This window comes from Pholcus phalangioides, unplaced genomic scaffold (genome assembly GCF_987345545.1).
Source record: "Pholcus phalangioides strain wild (caught in Gottingen) unplaced genomic scaffold, Ppha-v1.0 ptg000018l_1, whole genome shotgun sequence".
Classification (NCBI taxonomy): domain Eukaryota; kingdom Metazoa; phylum Arthropoda; class Arachnida; order Araneae; family Pholcidae; genus Pholcus; species Pholcus phalangioides.
Genome location: NW_028301611.1, coordinates 8,037,942 through 8,059,959, shown reverse-complemented (window position 1 = coordinate 8,059,959; position 22,018 = coordinate 8,037,942). Strand labels below are relative to the sequence as shown.

The 22,018-nt window shown below is 38.3% G+C and overlaps 2 protein-coding genes across 5 annotated transcripts; one reads left to right on the top strand and one right to left on the bottom strand.

Moving 5' to 3' along the window:
• Positions 1–6,556: 6,556 nt before the first annotated feature.
• Positions 6,557–13,651, top strand: LOC149071647 (apoptosis-inducing factor 3-like). Its single transcript, XM_089247709.1, has one exon. The coding sequence runs from the start codon at positions 6,675–6,677 to the stop codon at positions 8,292–8,294; it is 1,620 nt and encodes a 539-aa protein (XP_089103835.1). The 5' UTR covers positions 6,557–6,674; the 3' UTR covers positions 8,295–13,651.
• Positions 13,652–14,365: 714 nt separating this feature from the next.
• LOC149071646 (nucleotide triphosphate diphosphatase NUDT15-like) lies at positions 14,366–21,966 on the bottom strand. 4 transcript variants are annotated; one of them, XM_089247660.1, is made up of 4 exons: positions 21,723–21,965; positions 17,955–18,154; positions 14,769–14,849; positions 14,366–14,585 (listed from the first exon to the last, which is right to left on the bottom strand). In XM_089247660.1, exons 1-4 carry the CDS (start codon positions 21,872–21,874, stop codon positions 14,578–14,580), a joined length of 441 nt encoding a protein of 146 aa, XP_089103786.1. In that variant the 5' UTR covers positions 21,875–21,965; the 3' UTR covers positions 14,366–14,577. The 4 variants fall into 4 exon arrangements, with proteins under 4 accessions (XP_089103786.1, XP_089103785.1, XP_089103788.1 ...); XM_089247659.1 differs by lacking the exon at positions 14,366–14,585 and having other exon boundaries at positions 14,711–14,849; positions 21,723–21,964; XM_089247662.1 differs by lacking the exons at positions 14,366–14,585; positions 14,769–14,849 and adding an exon at positions 16,015–16,090 and having other exon boundaries at positions 21,723–21,966.
• Between the last annotated feature and the right edge of the window lie 52 nt (positions 21,967–22,018).

Here is a 22,018-nt window from a genome sequence, read left to right as displayed (position 1 = left end):
CTCCCTCCCATCTGAAAATACGCCTCCTGTCTTTTCAATTATTTTTATTTTCAACAACGTTCGTTCATAACAGAAAAACTTGTTTCATACAAAAAAAAATATGATTTATTAAAAACCGGAGAGGTATTGATTTTTCCCCCCTCCCGTTATACAGTATTTCGAAATATGTCATTAATCGACTACTGCAACTAAGTGTGATTTAGTATCTATTTTTTTTTTAACATTTTAATCGCAATACTTTTTTTTATGTCTGTTAATTCTTTCGTAATATATTAATTCGCTGACATATACACCCACCCAAAACGAGGGAATTTCTCAGTATTTCGGGTGTTAGGTACGTGGGAAATTGTATTTGAAAAATTTTATGAAATAAAGTCCAACTTTTTTTCCGTAGAATTCGTTCGAAAAGATCGTTCCCAAACCATTTCCATTTTTTTTAAATTCCTTAATAATCCGCGTTTTCCGTTTTAATCCTTTACCTTTCGAGATTGGTAATTTTTCCCCCCGAAAGAGCTAATTAGTTTTATTTTTATTGAATAATTAATAAAATAGTAATTAAATTAAGTGCTCAGATATTTTTTTTTCATTTTTATTTGTTTAAATATTTTCCATATGATTTTCGTGCATACTTTCATTGAGTGTGTTCACAAATACCGCAATTGAATTTCGTCTCGACGAAAACCTTACCGCAGGAAGGGACAACCTCCGACCCACAAATGCGACCAGCCAAGGAGAGAGTTCTGGTAAAAAAGTACCAATGCACGCAATACGATACAATTATACATTGCTGACCACATTTCCTTCATAAAAAAAATATGGGAAATCCTGATCCATGCGGGATATCGCCAAAAAATTGTCAAGGGATATCAAGGTAAATAAAGCTGCCAACTATAGATAAATTAATGAAAAGTTGCCAGTGGTAGAAAATATAGAACTACCGCGAGCCGCAATATGGATTGAAATGCAATTCAGGAAAAAAAACTGTGTGCGACAATTATGTAAGTTGAATATCCTGTATTAATATGATGATAATTAATTATAAAAGAGTCATAATTAGAGCCCGGAAGTTTAGGCACTAAAAATGGTCGAAATAGGCAGGCAAAAAGGCACTAAAAATGCCTAAAATAGGCACCAAAAAAGGCATTTATAATTTTTGGAAGGAAGAAAAATAACTAAAAACAAAGGTATTAACCCATTATTAACTACTTTAATTTTTTTTTAAACAAAAAATAATTAGTGGAACTACTTCCACCATTTATTGGCAAAGAAAAAATTAGGAATGGCAAATTTTCTTACCAACCGGCGTTAATGAGTTAAGGGTCCAAAAACTAGCTGAAAAATTGGTTGCACTTAATCCGTCTACTGTTTGCACACGTTTTAATTATAATAACTGCATTATTATCTAAGTTAAACTGATTTCAAGCCCAAAATAAAATGTTATTAGACCCTTAGAATTAGGCCAATTCCTAGACCACCACTACCAGACGCGGAGCCAGTAGAGGAAAATGATTTGTGGGGCTCCTTCGAGTTGCGAATAAGTCTCGTTTATTTGTTGTATTATTTGGAATAATCATTGTCATTTCTATAGGTGAAACATGGCTATCTCTTGTTCTATTTTTGTAAAAAAAATTAACATTTTTTTTATATTGCCGCGTATGCGGGACTCCTTCAAGCGCGGGGCCCCGTGTGGCTACATCTACTACTTCACCAAACACCAACTCTGGCCATATCGCAATTTACTGTCATTAGTGAGATGGGTTGGAAGTGAAGGTGCTGTCTATCGGTGGTCGCCTCAAGTTCGTGTTTTGGGAAAATATCTTATCTATATCCTCCCTTGGGTTCGAACCCGGGACCCTGACAACAACCTTCACGATGGTAGACGAGCATCTTACCACCATGCCACTCGGGCACTGTGGCCACATCTGTCACACGCCCCCTGAGGGCGACTCTGATCAATTTAATCGAATACTAAATACGTATGGTTAGTAAATAGACAAGGTTGTTTGCAGTGCATTTATGGTGCAAAAAATAAAATTAAAACAACGTGCCTCAGAGCACTTTCTGCTCCTACTCTCGCCTTGTGTGAGCTATGACCTCTTCGGACAGTCATCGGCCAGCTATACATATACAATACAGTCTAACCGGCTATATGTCTCGCAATATACAATGCCTGAGCGGGACATGTTATGTGAAGCATGTGTGGCGAAACAGATTTCTAATTTTCCTCCGCTTTTCTAACATGGGCTGCCTTCATCTGAAGAAAAATCATTCACGTCTAACGCCATCCGGTCAAAACAAAAGTTAATGAATGCCAACACCAATCTCTTAGATCACTTATTTGCGTCTAAATGGCGCTGACAGATAGGGGGGGGGGGAACTGCTGATGATAATTAATACTGAGATTTGGGAAATTTTAGAAAGAACAATTCTTTTGAAGTTCTCAATGCTCAAAATATCTAAGTTTTACAGATTATGGCCTCTGAAATGCACTAATGAACTTAAAACTAGGTTAAAATAGGCATTTATGGCACGAATTTCAAAAAATTCTTTTTTACGAAAAAAAGTTTGAAAATAGGCAAAAAAGGCGCATTTATGGCATTTTGCCTGAACTTCCGGAATCAAGTCGTAATTATCATAATATGATTCACAAGTTATGAAAATAATTGCAAACATTAATTTCAATAAAGAGTGAAAATTCAAGTAAGCTTAGAGTCGAAAATACAACAGAAAACGGGACATCTTATAAATTAGTCGGAACCGCCAAGACTACGAGAATAACCCGTAAGAAGGGGCACATGGCCACACAATATGTACGTACAAGTTTCCGACCCGCGAGCAACAGAAATAATAACGCATATCTGGCTCGCGGATTGAAAAGATTGGGCACCCCTGTGTGTGTGTTGCCTTATCAATTTTGCAAAATAACACACACAAATACAAATAATATACAAAATAAGACAATAGAACAAAACATAAGAAAACATACACTCTACAGCTCTTAGGGACCCAGAGCTTGAAATCATAAAAACAAATATTTTCCAATAACAGTCGAATCTCATTATAACGAACGCCAAGAGACCTTATTTATACGGGGGGGGGGGGGGGGGGGGATTAGAAAAATGTTCGTTACAACGCGAAATTTTCGCTGTAACGGCATTCGTTAAAACGGTATTGGACTGTATTTGTAATTATGTATTTGAAAAAAAAAAGTTTCTTTTCGTCACTTCATTAAAATCTTGATTTTATTCTTCGAGATTATTAAATGATAATTTATATACAGAGTGCATAGCAAATAGGGGGTGTGACATTTTACTCTGACGAACCGTTGATACTAGATGTATACTTCCAGTTAGAAAACGTTTCCAAATAACGTGTACTACTCAGATACGTCGTGCATATTTCAAGGGGTTGTCTGTTATTAAAATAAGAAAAATAACTTTTTATACAATTCCCGCGTGTCCCAAATCTCAATTAGAAAGTTGTTGCCCTGTCTCTCCCGATGCCAACAACAACAACAAATCCACGTTTCTAAGTGCAATATTCACTCAGATGTTCGAATTGGAAAAACGGAGGAAAGCTGAGAAAAAACTGCGTTAAATTCGGGTATAACGACTTATCCGTATTTAATGCTGTATAATACAGATACTTGTTTCAATTTAAAGACATTAATGCGGCTTTTTTCCCAACTTCCCTCCGTTTTTCGAATATCTCAGTGACTATTGCGCTTAGAAAAGCGGAATTTTTTTTAGTTGGCATCGAGAGAGACAGGCCAACAACTTTGTAATTAGAATTTGGAGCACACGGGGACTGTGTAAGAAGTTTTACTTACTTTAATAACTAGACAACTCCCTAAAACATGAATAGCATATCTAAGTACTACACGTTATTTGGAAAATTCTTCTAATTGGAAGTATACCTAGGATCAACGGTTCGCTAGTAAAATGCCACACCCCCGTTCGCTATGCACCCTGTATATACAGTATAATAACAATGTTCATGTCCTGACTGATCATCGCCGAGCCGACACCGCTGAAGGTATAAATATTAAATTTGCTCAGTAGTTTTATTGTACGACGTAAAGACTCACTAAGAAGGGTTTTTTCGAAAAACTGCCGCCCCCTTGAATTTTGCCGCCAGGGACAGTTGCCCCCTCCCTAGTTCCAAGGTTGTATGGAGAAATCACGCCAAGCCGAAATCGTTGAAGCTGTAGATATTAAATTTAGTCAGTAGTTTCATTTATGATGTAAAAGACTCACTAAGGAGGAACTTTTCCAATTTCAACCTTTAAGAATGGTATCCACTGACAAGTTTTAAAAAAATAGTAACATTTTTTGGATAGGAGATCGACGCGGATTGGTTAAATTAATACCACCCTATAAGGAAATTCAAAGGTCATATGGGACAATCATGGCCGAGCCGAAACCGCTTGAAACTGTAAATACGAAATTTGGTCAGTGCAGTATTTTATAATGTAACGGGATTTCTGAAAATTCAACCCGGAGGGGGACTCATGAGGGAGTTCAAATGCTATATGGAGGAATTATTGCCGCATGATTTTCAGATTACCAAATCCACGCGAGCGAAGCCGCATTGGGAGTTCTATCACCCGCTTGACGACTTTTTTCTTTCGTAAAAAAAGAAATGGTGAGCAGTCATTAATGAAAATTCTTGAAGCGGGTTAAAACCCGCTTTTTATATTTCCCATGTGAAAGGGACTAAAGTGAGATATTTCTTTGCCTGCGTCGGTGTTTAAGCCAAAGAGAGCCGAAACACTGTTCTTCACTAGGCCACTAAATGATCAAGTCCGGTTTATCAGTGGTGTAATTATTACAGGGGGTTGGGCTTGGCGGGCTATAGCACAGGGCAGAAAATTTTAGGAATGAGTGGCCAAGAAAATTAGCACATAATCAGGGCCGTCTTAAGAGCCTCGTGGGTCCCCGCCCACGAGACATATTCTGGTCATATTCTCGAAAATTTCAACTAGTTCTCATTTTTGTGTGTGAGGCCTCCTCTTCTCTTCTCTTGAGGCCCGGGCACAGGGGTAAAACAAAAACGGCGACAAGACCGCGGGAAAAAATTGCTACCGCAAGGAGCCCCCCATCGAGGGGTTTGCGCACCAATCCCTCGACGAGTATAAAAAACAAGCCTGCCGTTCGGAATCGGCAATAAATTGTAAGTCCCGGTCTAATTAGCCCTCGTATCAAGGGCGTAGCGAGGGGAGGGGACTTGGGGGTCTGGTCCCCCCCCCCCCCGAAATGTGAGAAAATGGCGGAAAAAAGCGAAAAAGATGGCCAAATCCATTGTTCTGTCACTTTGGTCCCCTCCCGAAATGAAAGTGGTCCCCCCCCGAACGAAATTTCTGGCTACGCCCCTGCCTCGTATGCAGAAAATGACCGTGGTGCGACAAAAATTATCAATTTCAAAACGAGAGCGTGTGAGCATGGGAGTAAAAAAAAAAAAAGAGTACGCAAGCAGATGTGACCAAAAGAAGGAGAGAGGGAAACCGGCGGAAGGTGGGGTTAGCGGGTTATAATACACAGAGCGGCAAATTCGAGGAATGAGTGGTCAAGAAAATTAGACTAGAATGAGAGTAGGGCGGCGAAACTGTAAATCCACCTCTGGGCCCTAGTGCTGCCGCCTTTCCCTCCAGTTGTTGGTTGGGTCAATGCAGGGGCGTAGCCAGAAATTTCGTTCGAGGGACCAAAGTGATTGAACAATAGATTTGGCTATCATTTTTTCCCTTTTTTCGGTCATTTTCTCACATTTCAGGGAAGGTTCTCCCCCCCCCCCCCCCCATCCCTCGGCTACGCTCTTGGGATCATGCGTAAAGACGGTTCTGCCTAGACTGACCATATTTCCTCGAAAGAAATACGGGGAATTGGGATTCCGAATACGTGAAAATACAGGACATCGCTAATTATCGCCAAAAATGACACTAAAAGTAAATGAAGTTGCCAAATATTGGAGAAATTACGTAAAAACCAAAATGGTGGTAAATAAAGCATTACTGCGAATTGCAGTGAATTTAAATGAATTCCACGAAATAAAACGTTCACCAACACAAATGTGAGAGATTAATATTCTTATTTATAATTGTAATTATAATAATCTAATTTATGAGTGGGAAAATAATTTCATTCTTTCACTTCAATAATGAATAAAAATTCAGGTAAGCTTCGTATAAAAACCGGGACACTTCCGCTAAAAAGTTGGGACGGCCAAAAAAACAGAAACACCGGAACTGTCCTGGGAAATACGGGATGTATGGTCACTCTAGTTCTGCTGTTAACGCATTGCTTCTTTGATAAACGGGAGGGAAAACTGGACGTTTGGTCACCATAATAAGGTGAGGCAAACGCGTCAATACCATCATTCAACAAGTCTTCGATATTGATCAATCAGAGCATTTCTTATGGAAAAAGTATACCGTTTCGAGCAAAGAAACTGACTTTCATTCGTTCACGTACTCCGGAACCCCGCCTACTTTTGCTGTCTCCTGAACGAAGTTGCTGCTTGACCAGATTATTATTTTTTAGTAGGTCAGAGACGTCACGCCCACTTGTTTTTTGTTGTTTCAGCGAAAACTGGTCCCTCGTTCACATCCATATACGTCTCTTGCGGTATAACAGCGGTTTCATTTTATCCGAAACTTCGCACAAAGGAGCAAAATAAACATGGGCAACGCGGCATCCCGTAAAAAAGAATACAAAATAGAGCAAGCCGTGGATTTCGTGGAAGAATTCGTTTGCGGCGAAGATGAATTGTGCGATGGACAAATGCGGGAATTCGAACTGGGTCAAGGTAAAGTTCTATTGGTCAAGCAGGACGGCGCATACTCCGCGCTGTCACCCAAGTGCACCCACTACGGCGCACCGCTGGCCAAGGGCGTGCTGAAGGACGGCAAAATCCGGTGCCCCTGGCACGGTGCCTGTTTCGATTCCAAGACCGGCGACATCGAGGACTTCCCCGGTCTCGACTGTCTCTCGTCCTACGACGTCAAAGTCAAAGACGGTAAAGTCAGAGTCAGGGCTCAACTGTCGGCTCTGAAATCCCAGAAGCGTGCGAAGCCTACGTCGAAGCACCTAGCCACCAATGAAGAGGCGTTCGTCGTCGTTGGAGGAGGCGCTGCTGCTCAGTCCTGCGTCGAAACCCTGCGGCAGAACGGCTTCACGGGCAAGTTGATAATGATCACGAAGGAGAAGCACTATCCCTATGACAGGCCGAAACTCAGCAAGGCTCTTGACGCAACGCCGGAGAGTCTGTACCTGCGATCCGCTGACTATTATAAGGCCGCTGACGTGACCATGATGATGGAAACTGAAGTGACAAGAGTAGATACTGATGAACAGTGGGTGTCCTGCGACAATGACAAGCTGCTTGTGAAGTATGACGCTTTGATGATAGCCACAGGTGGCAAGCCGGTCCCTCTCAGTGTACCTGGTAGCGATTTGAAGAATGTGTTTCTTCTCAGGACGCCCGAAGACGGTCAACAGATTGCCAAGAATTGTGTTGGCAAAGCAGTCGTTCTTGTCGGTTCCTCTTTCATAGCGATGGAAATAGCTTCTTACATGCTGACGAAAGCCCGTTCGATCAATGTCATTAGTAGGGGTGATGTACCTTTTAGGTTGGTTTTTGGTGAGGTCATTGGCAAACGTATCCAGAAAATGTTCGAGGAAAAGGGTGTGATTTTCCACTCAGAAAGCGAAGTTAATAGGTTCGTCGGTACGAATGGGGTACTAACGACCGTCGAGCTGAAATCTGGCACAGAGCTGCATGCAGATACTTGTATCATTGGCATTGGGGTCCGTCCATCAACAGATTTCTTGAAGTCATCTAAAATTAATCTCAATGAAAGGAACCTGGTCTGCGTCGATGAATTCCTGCAAACGAACATCCCCAGCGTCTTTGCTTGTGGTGATATCGTAGAATTTCCCCTGTCCGTAATGGATGGCGAGAGAGTCAATGTGAGCCACTACCAAATGGCAATGGCGCACGGCAGAACCGCTGCCCTGAATATGCTTGGTAAGCAGCAGGCTTTCCGGTCTGTTCCATTCTTCTGGTGCGTCATGTGCGGAAAGAGCTTCCGGTATGCGGGTTATGGTGCTAATTTCGATGATATTGTCATCAATGGCAGTGTGGAGAGCTTGGAATTTGCCGCATACTACTGCAAGGGAGATAAAGTAGTGGCAATATGTACCATGAACAAAGATCCAGAAGCTGCTTTGTTTGCATCTCATATGCTCAGCGGTAAAGTGTTCCTGAGAAATGAAGTAAAGGATGGCTTGCCCGCTTGAAGTTAGTATCAAGGACTGCCCAAAATTAGTTGTGTCTATAATAATGATCCATATCTGCATTTTCCTGATGCAAGTCTGGGCAAGAGAAAGGAAATCGGCACATTTAATTTTGAGGCTAATAATGATTGTGATAGGCTTAATTCATTTAGAAAGGTGTTGAGGCTCCTATAACTGTAATTGTACAGATATAATTTGTAGTTAATTTTCGTATTAACATGTAATTGATGTTATAACGCCATCTGTTGTTATTTTTTTATCTATATTGGATCAGGGTTCTGCTGCTGTTGCAGTAAAATGTTAATTTTGCAAGTAAATGATTAATATAAATTTGCTTGCATCGTTAAAGAAAGAGCCAGATTGTTACGATCAACAAAAGAAAAAAAAACGTGTGAGAACCTTGTACAGAATATCTAACATATATGATTAATGATACGCTAAAGCAAATTTAATTGCTTTAAAAGATTTGAGCATATTTTTAACTATGTTATTTAACATTGTATTGTGCTCCATCAAAATTTGTGCCATAAATTAAATCGGCTTGACAAATCCAACATCGCCATAACCTCTGAAAAGAATCTGCACATTAGTGCCTAAAATTTTCTTTGTGATGACCATATTGGTGTCTAAGGAAAGCCAGGAGTTTTCGGACACCTCCACCAACATGGGAAAAGGTCATAAAGTCCCAAAAAATTTTAAATTCTTTTTATTATTTAAAATAAGTTATTTTGACTATTGTTATGATGTTTGGCTTTTTTTTTTTTTTTTCGATTTGTCAAGCTCCGAACTAAACTAATAAGAAATTGGCCAAGATCTATTGTCCAATAGATAGTGGGTCAATAAAACTCTATATTAAACATCCTTTTGTATCATGTTACAAGCTTTCAGTGGGACAGTACTAAAATGAAAAGCTCAGCCTTCAACGTTGTAACACATGCTATGATACAAACATTCTGTTATAAAAAAACTTCAGGAAACAAAATTTGATTTGTTATGCGTGGGGTTGCTGCTGTGGCTCTCTTGTCTTGCCACCTTTTGCCCGTTGCTCTGCAGAATAGTCTTCTAACAAAGAGCTGCTTCAAAGCACCAAACAGGAAAGAAACCCATCAATATCGACAGTTCACAGCAGTGTTATAGAGAGGAAAAACCACAGCAAAACTGGTCCGACAACAGAAGGAGCAAATCAATCTCAGGCTTTGGATTTAGGTGATGTCATTTGGAAACTATCTCTGGTGTCGAAACAGGAATGGTCAAGGCCATCGGGACCAACTCATGACGTCACATAGCAACAATCCTTGAAGCTTGGATAGTCATGATTGTATGGATCAATTCATCATCAGAGGATTTGTTAGCTGGTAACAGGAATAAAAAACAAAAACACTGCAAAACCATGAGTTTCTGCAGCCACCCACACCTTAACACAGTTACATCTAGATAGCACATTCCCTTACAATGCACACTGAGAAATACAGTAGAGGCTTGTTATAAATACCTATTGTTCCATCAAAAATGGACATTATATCGAAAGGAAAACACATAGGATAGGCTAGTCTTCTTATGAAAACAGTTGAGACCAGGGCCGTAGCATCTCTCTCTGGGCCAGACTTTTCTCTTGGTCCCCCACAAGAAAAGGTATGCTAAAAAAAGAGGGCTTGGTACTTATCCTGTCTGTCATTGTAGTGGAATGGTTGCAATAGCATCAGGTCATTATAATGAAAGTACGAGCACCCATGACTAACTGGCCATATTTATTTTAAAGCTCAAAAACAACCTATCTATTCAAAAAATACTAAAAAGCATGTCAAAAACAAGATGTATGATCATTAGTGCCTGAATGCTTAGCCAGCACCCCTGAGGACCTATAGGGGGGCATATCCCTCCATCCCCTTAAAGAAACTCATGAACATTTTACATGTAATGCATCTTGCTCATGTCATTTTTGGCGAAGTTTCTGAAATAAGACATTGTTTGATTCATTTTAAAAAAATTTCAAAGCTCCTACAGCAATGTTTGGGACTTGAAATCTGATTTCTCAATCAGCTGAGTGGGATATTCAAATATGATGCAGATGGGTTGAGGTTAGGTCAGAAAATATACCGTATTGTATTATGTTAAACAATTTTTTTTCTCGCTGTAGTATAGTGATAAATCACTCGTTAAAAACAACTGTTGTTGTTCAGAGGTGTTTCCCACCATGCAAGACTAATTATGAGGCAGGATCGTTTTGGTGAGGGGGTGGTAAACAATTTGCCACCCTCTCAACCATAAAGGTTTATTTTGTAACAATGTTTTTTGTTTTCTCTAAAATTTGCTTCCATGGTTTTAGCTGACTTTTTTTTTATTTTTGAAAACATTCCATAACAGACAATTTTTTACTCTTTTTCATCGCATGATTTTTTTTTTCACTCTCGTGACTTAATTGTACACGTGGAGGACCAACTTGTCATTTGATATCGCTATTTTAAATGTTTCCATGAAAATATTTTTTTATCATATGATTATCTGTGACACGCAAAAAACTACAGATGAATCTCATTAACATGAAATACTGTTTTACATTAAATGTGTATTTAGTCCCATCAAAAAGTGGATTTTTTTTTTTAAATCATTAGATAATGCCAAATTGACGAAGTATTTAATTGTAGGCGATGGTTTTTTTCTTTGTGAGAATTTCAGTGTGAATGATGTAACCTTTCATTTTGTTGCAGTGCCATAATATTGACTGCCTGACCATGTTACTCATTATTTCTGATTGTTTGTGTTTCTCTGTCATTGAAATTTTGATATTTTTGATCAATTTATACTTTTCTTTTTTAGTTATTTATTCTCATGCTAATTTGAAATGTGACGAGTGAACTGATTACATCTGAATGCATGGCACAAGCTTTGAAAAGGTGGTGGTAGCACTCACGGATCGGGTACATAGGCAGAAGGTTTGAAGTGCTTTCAGGACTGATGTTGCGGTAAGACAATGCCGTAACAAGGATTTTTGCTGCCCCCACAACTTTAAAATGTTATAATTTTATAACGTTCTTCGTTCCCACCTAAAATTGGCGCCCGAGGCACAGTTACCCTTTCCCCCCCCCCCCCTCCCTCTCCCGGCTATGCTGTGAGAAGATAGTACTCGGCTGAAAAAGCTGTGGTTCTGTTGGAAGTTAATGTTTTAAATGTTTCGTCTACTGTTGCTGGAATGGGGACATCTTTTCAGCAGAAGTGTGTCTGGGCTGTGGTCGTGATTGCCCCCCCCCCCCAAGACCCAGATAATGTGGGAAAAATTGGTCTATCCTGCAAAATACAAAATGATCCTTACAAACTTATACAGTCACCTTCTGCTGCCTGGATCTGCATCTGATATTCAGTGGTGGCAGACACAAAGTCACTTGATTGTTTTAGCTGTCCAGAGACAACTGGGCTATTGTACACCACAAGAGATGAAACCTCCACAACAGTGGGTATTACCTCTAAAAAAATAAGACGCACACTCTCTCAGACCATCTTACTTTTTCCTCAGACCAAACTGCAGCCCTCTCTTGCACTAGGCCTATTTTTAATATAGTGAGCTCTGTCACCCACCTAAAATTGTCTCACAAGTTCAGAAAAACTCCTATAGCATAGCTGTCAAGTCCCCAGGTTATAACTCCACCACTTTCCGGTATTCCACCACTCCCGAAAAATTCTTAAATTTCTGCTGCAATTGAAGAAAAATATTTTCAAGTAATTTATCCAGAAAAGGTCTGTTATATACCTGTGTTTTTTTTCCCCCAAAATGTTATATCGTTTCCACTGCATGCCAGAATTATGTCATGTAAATTTTCCTTCTTTATCACAGCTGGTTGGATACCTTATTTTGTTATCTAAATTTTTGCAGAAAACACAAATGTGTATTCATATTGAAACACAGTACAAAACATTTTAAGAAAATAACTTCCGCAGAATAACATGGGTAGAGTAAACATTCTAATGCTATTCTCCACATTCATACTTCTGGCATGAGGGGGGGGGGGGCAATATGTAAGAAGTAAATTGTCAGTAACTGCTCTAAATTATGAAAAAATGTTTCATTTTGGCAAGAAAAATTAACCAAACAGTTCATGTCAGTTTGGCCTTGACAGTATTGTATCAGATGACAATGCGTCTCATTGAATCTATCCGTCTTATTTTTCAGAGCCCAGTGGCAATTTTTTTCATGGGCATGATCTTGAGTGTAGTAACACCAGGTTTTTCAACCAACTGTTGAGCAATGGTTGGCTTAGTGCCAACTGGTGATATAGTGTTTTTCCAAATTCCCCATTGTTTTTTCAAACATTTTTTTTATATTTTTCTATGTGCAGTGTTTGTACAGACTTTGGTTACGATGCAAAACATCTCCCTAAATTTTCTTTCTCAAAGGCTGGCAGCCATGCTATGGTTTTGCACATAACTTTTCCATCCCTGTGAATTTTTTTCTATGTGGAGACATTCCTTTTTACTTAAAAAAAAAAAAGAGCACAATTTCTTTTGGTTTTGTTGTACTTAAAGTTTAGCGTCAAAAGCATTCTTTTATTTATATATATATATTTTATAATATTTATTTCATAAAATTTTCTGTCAGTCATCTGGGTATGGCATCATGAAGATTGTTAGTCTATTCCTAATGGATATGTTGAAATATAACGATCACCTTGTGCAGAAGAAAAAAGTGGAAATCATTATTTACGAGTGTTTAACATAAGGCAGTAAAGTTAATTATTCATAATGTTGACCATTGTACCATTCTTCGTTACCCTGCTACACCTTACATTAAATAATCACAAGACATGAGAAAATTTATGGCCAATACTGGTTTATCAAGCCTAGGCTTAGGGAGTTCAAATACTCAGATGACTGCTAAAGTATCAAAGCACAGTTACTTATTGGTGCCAAAACTTTTTTACTTATCGTGACAATTATTGAAATGTTATATGAGTAATCGGTAGATTTTTTTGTTAATCAATGTGTAAAATATATTTTAATGAGGCTTCATGTTTTTGTGCTTGAATGATTTGTAAGTGACATTGGCAAATTGCCAATGTGTTTTGCAGCATATCAACAATTTTTTTTCATCTCACAGCCATAAAAAAATGTTGAGAAATTTCTTTGGTTGTTAATTCAGTATTTCAGGTTTTTAGCTTCATTAATGTTTTTTTTTTTTTTTTTTTTTTTTTTGATTGATAAGTTTTAACATGGCAAAATTATGAATATTTAGCTATTAGGATTGTATGTGTTGTGTGTGTGCTTAACGTTCATGATCTGAATAATATGAGCTTGTTTCTCCGATGTCTTCTTGATTTTGTGATATGGAAATGCATGAATGTTTACAGTTATAATAAAGTTATTACAAACAAAAAGTTTTTCTATATGATTGAGACTACAAAAACCACAAATTTCAAATGAATGCTAAATATTAAATCGAAGGCAGTAGTATATTGTTCTCGAGTCAATGTGATGGCCTTCGAAAGTCAGGGCTGTGTGCATTATTTTCTAAGTAGGGCTGGAATAATTTCCAAAAATTCATATACCAAGTTGAGCATGTAATAGAAAATATTAGATGCCCAAATCAATATTTTACACGCTCGAAAAATACAACTAAATATTATTTTACTGGATTTACTTACAAAAATTGGGAAATTTTTAAATTTGCATTTAAAAAATCCAAAGTGTTATAAAAAAATTTTTAAAAATTGAAATTTCGAGAGAAGTACAGTAAAACCTGTCTAAGGCTATCCTCATAGTGCAACGAAGAGGTACGAGTTCCGAAAATTGCAACTGGGAAGAAAAAAATACATAGGGGTGCAGGAAGAGATGTCCACACATAGTAAAAGAAGAGAGAAAATGATCGGAGGGGTTCTGAAATGTAAGGTGGTGGTGGTGATCCCTCCACAGAAGAGAGAAAGACCTATCAGCAGGTAGCAAAAATATTAAATCGAGATGAAAACAAATATGTTTATTTTATTAAACTCCTACACTTCTTTGAGTGACCTCTTTCTCTCTTTTGCCTCAAGTATGTGTGGTATAGAGCAAAACAATTTATTTTCGTTGCTAGTCTCTATTATACACTCCTGTACCTTTTGGTCACCACACTATGTGCAACACCTAAGTTGGACATCTATGGTTCCATTAAAATCTCTCCAAGTTAGGTGTTCAAGATATAGAAGTATATTTTACGACATCATTAAAAGGCTTCAACTATATCCTGCACATGTCTGATGAAAGGTTTGTCCAGCTCTGATTCCAAGTGCTCATGTTTTAGGCATTTTGCCCTTCAGACCTATAGGTCTGATTTGTTCAAAGAAATTTCACATATAAACATAGTTAACCCGATGACATGACCAAAATACCAAGTGGAATTTTTATGATAAATATTATTGGAATGTACATCTCAATTACACATAGGCTAATACTTATAATTAGCAACTTTGTTTGGAACTAAGTATTAAAATCATTTGAACGGATCTATACCTAATGCAACGAAATCCTTCAGAGCATAGAAAAGTTCATTGCCTTTTTGAGAAACTTCTTGCCATTCAACCCAATTCCAGCCTGAATAAAATAAAATTGAGATACGTATGCATTTATCACCTGTGTTGCTACACACTTGTTAATAAGTAAATAAGCAAGGTATCGCATAAGTTCTGCAAAACAAGAACCCTTATTCAAAGTAGATTAAAAGTGTCATGTCATATATATATATATATATATATACACACACACACACACACACATACAACTTTTAATTGTCTACATGAAACGAAAACCTATGGCTTCATATCTGGGACTCATGATTGGAATTGATATGCCCTATCAATTCATAATGTCCACACACAATTTGCCAGTCAACCACATATGCAAGCTATTTTTTCTGAGTTGAGTCCAGGGAACCTGTTCTGACAAATCACAGGCACTACTGGTTGGGACCCTTGATGACAAATTCTTGAATTTTCATCTTACGTAAGCGACTGTCTCTAGAGAATGTCAGTGAAGCCGAATTTCAATAGCTTTGGCTTGATCGTCCACTGGAAGGTACTACAAGCAATAAGAAGTTGACTGCTGTTAGCGATCTTCCTCATACATGTGATTTGTTATCACTTAAAGTAACTGCCAGTGGACTAGCCTTACTTTTAATCTGGATACCAGTTACCAGCCTTACTTGTAATCTGGATCTGACACTGACTTAAAAGAATCCTTGAGGAAGCAGGCATTAGGGACTACTATTAAACCATGCCATACCCCCACATCCTGCAGAAAAGCCCTCCTAGGCCAGACTTTACATGGGGGGGGGGGGGTCCCCCCTCTATAGTGAATTTATAGTACGAAAAACCATCAGAATAACTCTATCAGCCCCACCCTTGTGGGGGCATGCCATAGGTGTATGGTTCTTGATACATGCTGGAATGCATTGTATAATTAATAATCACTTAACAGTGTCAGGAGTAAATAATTTTAACAATTGTTTAATTAATGTCAGCAACTATAAGTCCATGACAGTTAATTAATGTATTAGTTCATTATTAATTAACTACATCATAAATAATCATAGTTATTAATTAATAAGGAACTGATAAGTTCACTATGGTTAATTTATTCATTAAAATGGACTTTAACTTCGTAAAAGTCTGAAATGAAAATGTACATAAGCGTATTTCAGGCTTTTACCGTAACATAGCTACAAAAATAAATCTTTGAAATAGTGGCACTTGAATTTGTAAGACCAGGGGTCTTCAACGTATGGCCCACAGGCCACATTTGGCCCACCAATCATTTTCAGAAAATGGTTAAAAACACTGAAAAATGATTAATTCTAGAATTAATTAAAGAAATAATTCCCCAGAACAAATTGATAAAAGAAACAATTCTACAATTAGTGAAAAAAAATAACTTATAGATCAACGAGAGAAATAATTTCTTAATTTCAATAAAAGAATAATTACAGGATTATTGAAATGGATTATTTCAAAATAAGTTGAGGAGGAAAATAATTTCAGAATTAGCGTAATAAATAGTTACAGAATCATTTAAAGTCACTTCAGATTGAAATTAATCACAGAATTAGTTTAATTAGTAATTAATTTAAAAAGACTTCATAACTGATCGAAATTAATAAGAAATAAATTAAATAATTTCAGAACCAAAGTCTTCAATCAGTTTTTGCCCCCCTTCAACTCGGGGCACCCATTGGCCCCTTCTATTATGATGTCATTAAATAACATGAGTTGGTGGCCCGCGGGTTTCGTGGAAAGTTTCAATTTGGTCCACCGTTTCCGAAAGATTGAAGACCCCTGTCCTAAACTCTGCTAATACTACAGTAGACTCTCGCTAATCCTGCACATATCAAACCAGGGTGTGCCGGATTATCAAAATCCCCGCATTACTGGAAGTTTCTTGAAAAGCCCCATTTGAAAAATGCAGTAGACACCGCTTATTAGAATCATGGATAATGTTATCATTATAGATCAACGCGAGAAATAATTTCGTAACTTCTGATAGAAACTATTTCACAGTCAACAAAAGAATAATTACAGGATTATTGATTTAGATATTGTAATGACTTTTACAAAGTATGGAACAAGCCAATATCATAACATGGGGGAAAAATTTGTTCATAGTTATCAGGATTGTGGTTCTCCCAACTTCAAAAAGGTTTTTTTTGTATTTGGACGATGAGGTTTAACCAGAATTTTTTTCCCCCCAATAAGTTATCCTTATCAACTTACAAAACTATTGTAGGAGATCAGAAAGTGAATGTCAGAAAAGGCAATGACCACCTATAGAGGCGACAAATGAATGCCCTTCCTTCAAGTCTATAAGTCAGTTTCTTTCATTCTTTCATTTTCATAGTTACTCGACCAAAAGACTTTCTCAAGGGATCTATGGAACTTACCGCGCATTTAAAAGACATCATAATTCATAAAATATATCAGAAACTTCCATTCATACTACTCATCAAGGCTGTAGCGAGGGGGGGGGACTTGGGGGTCTTGTTCCCCCTCTCCCTGGAAATGTGAGAAAATGACTGAAAAAGATCTGGGGAAAATCAATTGTTCTATCACTCTGGTCCGTCCGTCCCCGAATGAAATTTCTGGCTACGGGCCTGCTGCTCATACAGACTGAATAAAAACAATAAACAGTATTTTAGCTGAAAGCGCAAAAATTTCCTGTTTTTGAACAATGTGGAAAAAGAAAACAATAGATTAAACAATTGCAATCTCCATTTTGCAATCAGTTATGTGAAAAAAGAAAAACCGAACTGTCCTGTTTTCACACGTTCTTTTCAATTAAACTGGAGGTATGATCATCGTATTTCCGTCAGATACAGTTAGCAATCAGTTGTTGTTATCAGAAACCTTAAGTCCCAATGTCATCACATTAAGCGGCGTGCACTGTATAAACTTCTGAGTTCAGTGACATGTTTTCCTCTTCTGTGGGGGGAGGCTTGACAAAAAAAAAAAAACGACAGATTACTGGATGGGCTGGATTAGCACATGTCTGTAGTATCGAGAGTCTACTGTAATATAATTTTGTGAAAAAATGTGCACCGATCATGATCTCTCACAGACAAAATTTGATATGACACGGGAATCCCCACACACAACTGAATGAATAAAATGCAATCAAATTTGATTAATACAATTAACAAAATAAAAATACCTTCACATTTATCTGGCTCCATATTTCGAGGTGCCTCATTTTGTTCTGCTTCTACAACCTCTGCCTTCATGAATATCGTAACGAAGTGGTAGCTTATGTCCAACTTGAAAGTATTTACTGCACCGCAGAACTTCACATCTTTGATATGAAGACCAGCTTCTTCTAGAACTTCTCTGGACGCAGCCTCCTCCCACGTTTCACTGAAATGAAAAATAGCAATATTTTCAAAGTATACACAAACTTTTCTTTCACAGTACGATGCAAAAATTTCTCTCTTCTAAATACTTTTGGATCCCGAACATGAGGATCTTGTTTTGGCAGCACAACATATGCATAATGCAGGTGGTTGGCTGAAGCTGGTTTTCTGTGGTTCTCCAACTTTGGGGTGCAAATGCGAGCAGGTCTCCCCTTTGAATATGTCTATCCACAGGAAGCAGCAAGACTGTTAACACAATACTTACATAACATGAAAATACAAGCATTTACCATCTTCACTTGAAAACATGGAAGACAGGTGCAGGGCCGTAACTAGGATTTCTACCGCCCTTGACAAGCATTATTCCATCCCAACGACTTTAAAATTTGATAATTTTGTAAGTGTTTTTTGTTCCCACCTAAAACTGCTGCCCCTAAATTTTACCACTCGGGACAGTTGCCTCTCACTACCCCTCCCCCTAGTTCTGGCACTGGACAGATGTCAGCACCAGCAAGAACACAAAGCAATCACAATCTGACTTTTTATTTTTTTCTCAGCCCAATGTATGAAGGTAAGACTTTTTACTTTTTTTTCTTGGATATTATGCAGAGGTGAACTCGGAAAGAAAAGTCTACTAATTCCCACTGGAAATCGAACCCCCAGTCTTCTTGCAATCAAGGACAAGGCACACTATTCATATACACCACAGGAGACATGACCATTCCTTCTTCATTTACACTTTGTTGCATAACATGCTAAAGTAGAGAGGCATAGTAGCCTCGCCCCCCCCCCCTTTTCTTTTTAAGTTCAGGCAATTACCTTCCCCGGTAGCAGCAGTAGCGAGATTGAGATGATTTTTAATTTTAAAAAGAACACTGGGGGCTACATAAGAGATCATGAACACACGAATCAACCTATGGAGGCATCGCTTCCAAATAAGAATACCAACGGCCAGAAGAAATTACTTTTTTTGCGTATACAGATGCAGTGTGTGTGTCCATTGCAAGATTTGCTTCCGCTAGTGAAGATTTCAACCTGGCTCCATATGCGCCGCTGTGGTGGTCGAGTGGTCATAGTGACGGACTCGCATCGCAGGGACCCGGGTTCGAGCCCCACCGTCACCACAGTGGTGGTCGGCTGAAGTTGGTTTTCTGTGGTTCCCAACTTCGAGGCGCAAATGTGAGCCAATCTCCCCGTTAAAAAGTCTCGCCACAGAGAGCAACAGTCCTACAAACAGTACAAATCTTCAGTCACTACATATCACTCACTTCACTTCTGAGATATAGATGGCAGCAATGAAAAATCATACACAACACTAGACACGCACTCAAACTGTTAGATTCATACACTTACACTTCCGGCACAACTCACTAGGTAGTAAATTGCCTATGGCGATAGACCTGAGTTGTGCTTGGTTTTAAAAGAAAAAAAAAAGAAAAGGCTCCATATGCAAAGTGCTTTCCCTTCTGACTGTTATTTCTAATTATTTTTGTTATTCATTCATTATTATATACATTACTTCTAGCTATAATACCGGGCACTGCCCGGGTTTTCTTCAATTACTGGGAGGATTGAAAAAGTGACGAACCATTATAAAGGCATAAACTATTATGCATAATACTGGCATCATTAAAGAAGAGCGACAAACCATTATAAAGGCATATGCATGTCAGAAATGCATTGCTAGGAAACCATGGTCACAAAAGTAAACATTCCGAAAATGATTGTTGAGGCCCAGAAACCATTATTGTCCGACAGTTTTTTGCACATTTCGGGCATTTGCCCAGCTCTGACAAAATTTTAAAGTAGGCTATTTCCATCCAGGCCGTTTGGTATACATGTAAAATTTGGCGGTGATCGGTCAAAACTTGTAGATTTGTATAGAGAACATATACACACAGACAGAAAAACAATTTTATATTACAGATTATTTTTTTAGTGTAAGTGCATTTCACGTCTTCGGGGATTATTGTAAATAAATAAAATGTCTTGAAATCAGAAAAAATGATTGCGAAAATGAAGGATTTGAATTTGTGAAACAAATTAACGTCCAGCTCAGTGCCCCAGCACGATTACAGTATAGGCCACTTCCCTGCAAAGGGCGCCTGAAGTGTTTTATACCTGTGGGTGTTCGGCTTCAACTCAATTCATGAAAAAAAATCTGTTTTTTAAATAAATACTGGAGTGTTCTATCGCTTTTACAGAAAACTGAGTTCTCAAGCACCTGATGTTTACATAAAAATAAAAACACTGCGATGAATATCTCATTGAGTGCAGAGTTTTAGTGAAATTTTGAGGCCTAAATAGTGCTAAAGTCATTGAAAGAGAAAACACAGCCACTAATGCTCGATTCTTGATAAGCAGTAACATTACCAAAAAGGAAAAGAATATGGTCTGACGTGACATAAAATGGCACGAATCTCCATCTCGTGCTTGAAAGACTAAACATGCTGGAATGTAGGTGTTCTGAGTGTATAGGCTATATAGCCCTAGCATATTTATGTTGTCAAAATTGTGCTTGATTATGTTCTGCTTGTGCTGCCATCTGACTTCTTTATTTTGAAGTGAAGATGGCAAATGCTTGAATTTTCCTGTTATAAAAAGTATCATGTTATAGGTCTGCCTACTCTCTACGGAGAGAGACTTTTACGTCTACTCACTGCATCACCCAAAGCATCAAAAGTATTTAGAAGAGTATAAGTTTTAATAAAATGGCACAAGTATATACAATAAACCCAGAAAATACAGTGGATCCTGGTCACAACATTTCTCAAAAAAACGCTGTTAATGTGAAAACGTTAAAAATGTGAAATTTTGATGAGTATTACTTCATGTTGGGACAATGAAAAAAAGTCATACTCAGTGAAAAAGTGTTCTAAGGGGGGACGTTGCAAATGGGATCCACTCTATTATTGAAAATAGGGCATCAGTCAGTTATCAAGGCGACCATTGGCATGCTTTTATGAATTAGCACAATACGGTAGTCGAGCGTTTATATTCGTGCTTATGATTTAGATCAGTCATTCCCAACAGGGGTGATGGAATGTTCCAGGGGGAGGCGGTAGAACCTACGGGTAATAACACAGGATCCTATAAGTCCCCAAAGCAGAGAATGTTTAGCACTGTTCTGCGACGAGCCCTCAACTGACTAGAGATGTTCTGCGGTAAAAATCCCCATATATGTAATAGTGTTTTTTTTTCCTTTTTCTTAAAATTCTTTCAAGTTGTTCTGCAGTAGCGCTAATTGTTCTGCGACTTACGTCACAGATTTTGGCACATTCTGCTTTGGGGCTATGGGTTAGATATTGTTGGAGGGGGGGAAGGGCGGCGATAAGAGAAAAAAACTTCTGAAGAAGGGGGTGATGGGACAAAAAAAGTTGGGAAACTATATATATATATATATATATGATTTAGATGGTAATTTTTTTTTCTTAGCCACCACTCTTACATAGTTTTGACTTGTTTTTTTTATCGTCGCCAACTGGCGGTCATCCCGGTAACCGACCAGCACCGAAAACAGAGATAATTTCAGGGATAAAAAGGAAATAGTAAATGCGAAAATGATAGATTACCCGAACTCGAGATGGCCACCCGGTAACTGTAAGAGGCCGGTCCCAGTAGAGCCAAGTCTTCTCCCGAGAACCACACAATTCTCGTGCTTCGGATTCGTTACGAGAACCGCGACGCCGACTCCTGGTCTGGATTTGAGAGTTTCAATGGCCATTTCACTCGGATTATATTGATGTTACGCTAAAACACTAAAACCCCGTAATCAAACTACAAATCAAAACATCGTGTGAGACGGCTTTGACTGCGCCTACATCGATGCTGCAGAGTACAGACGACCTTTGAAGACAGCAGACAAAAA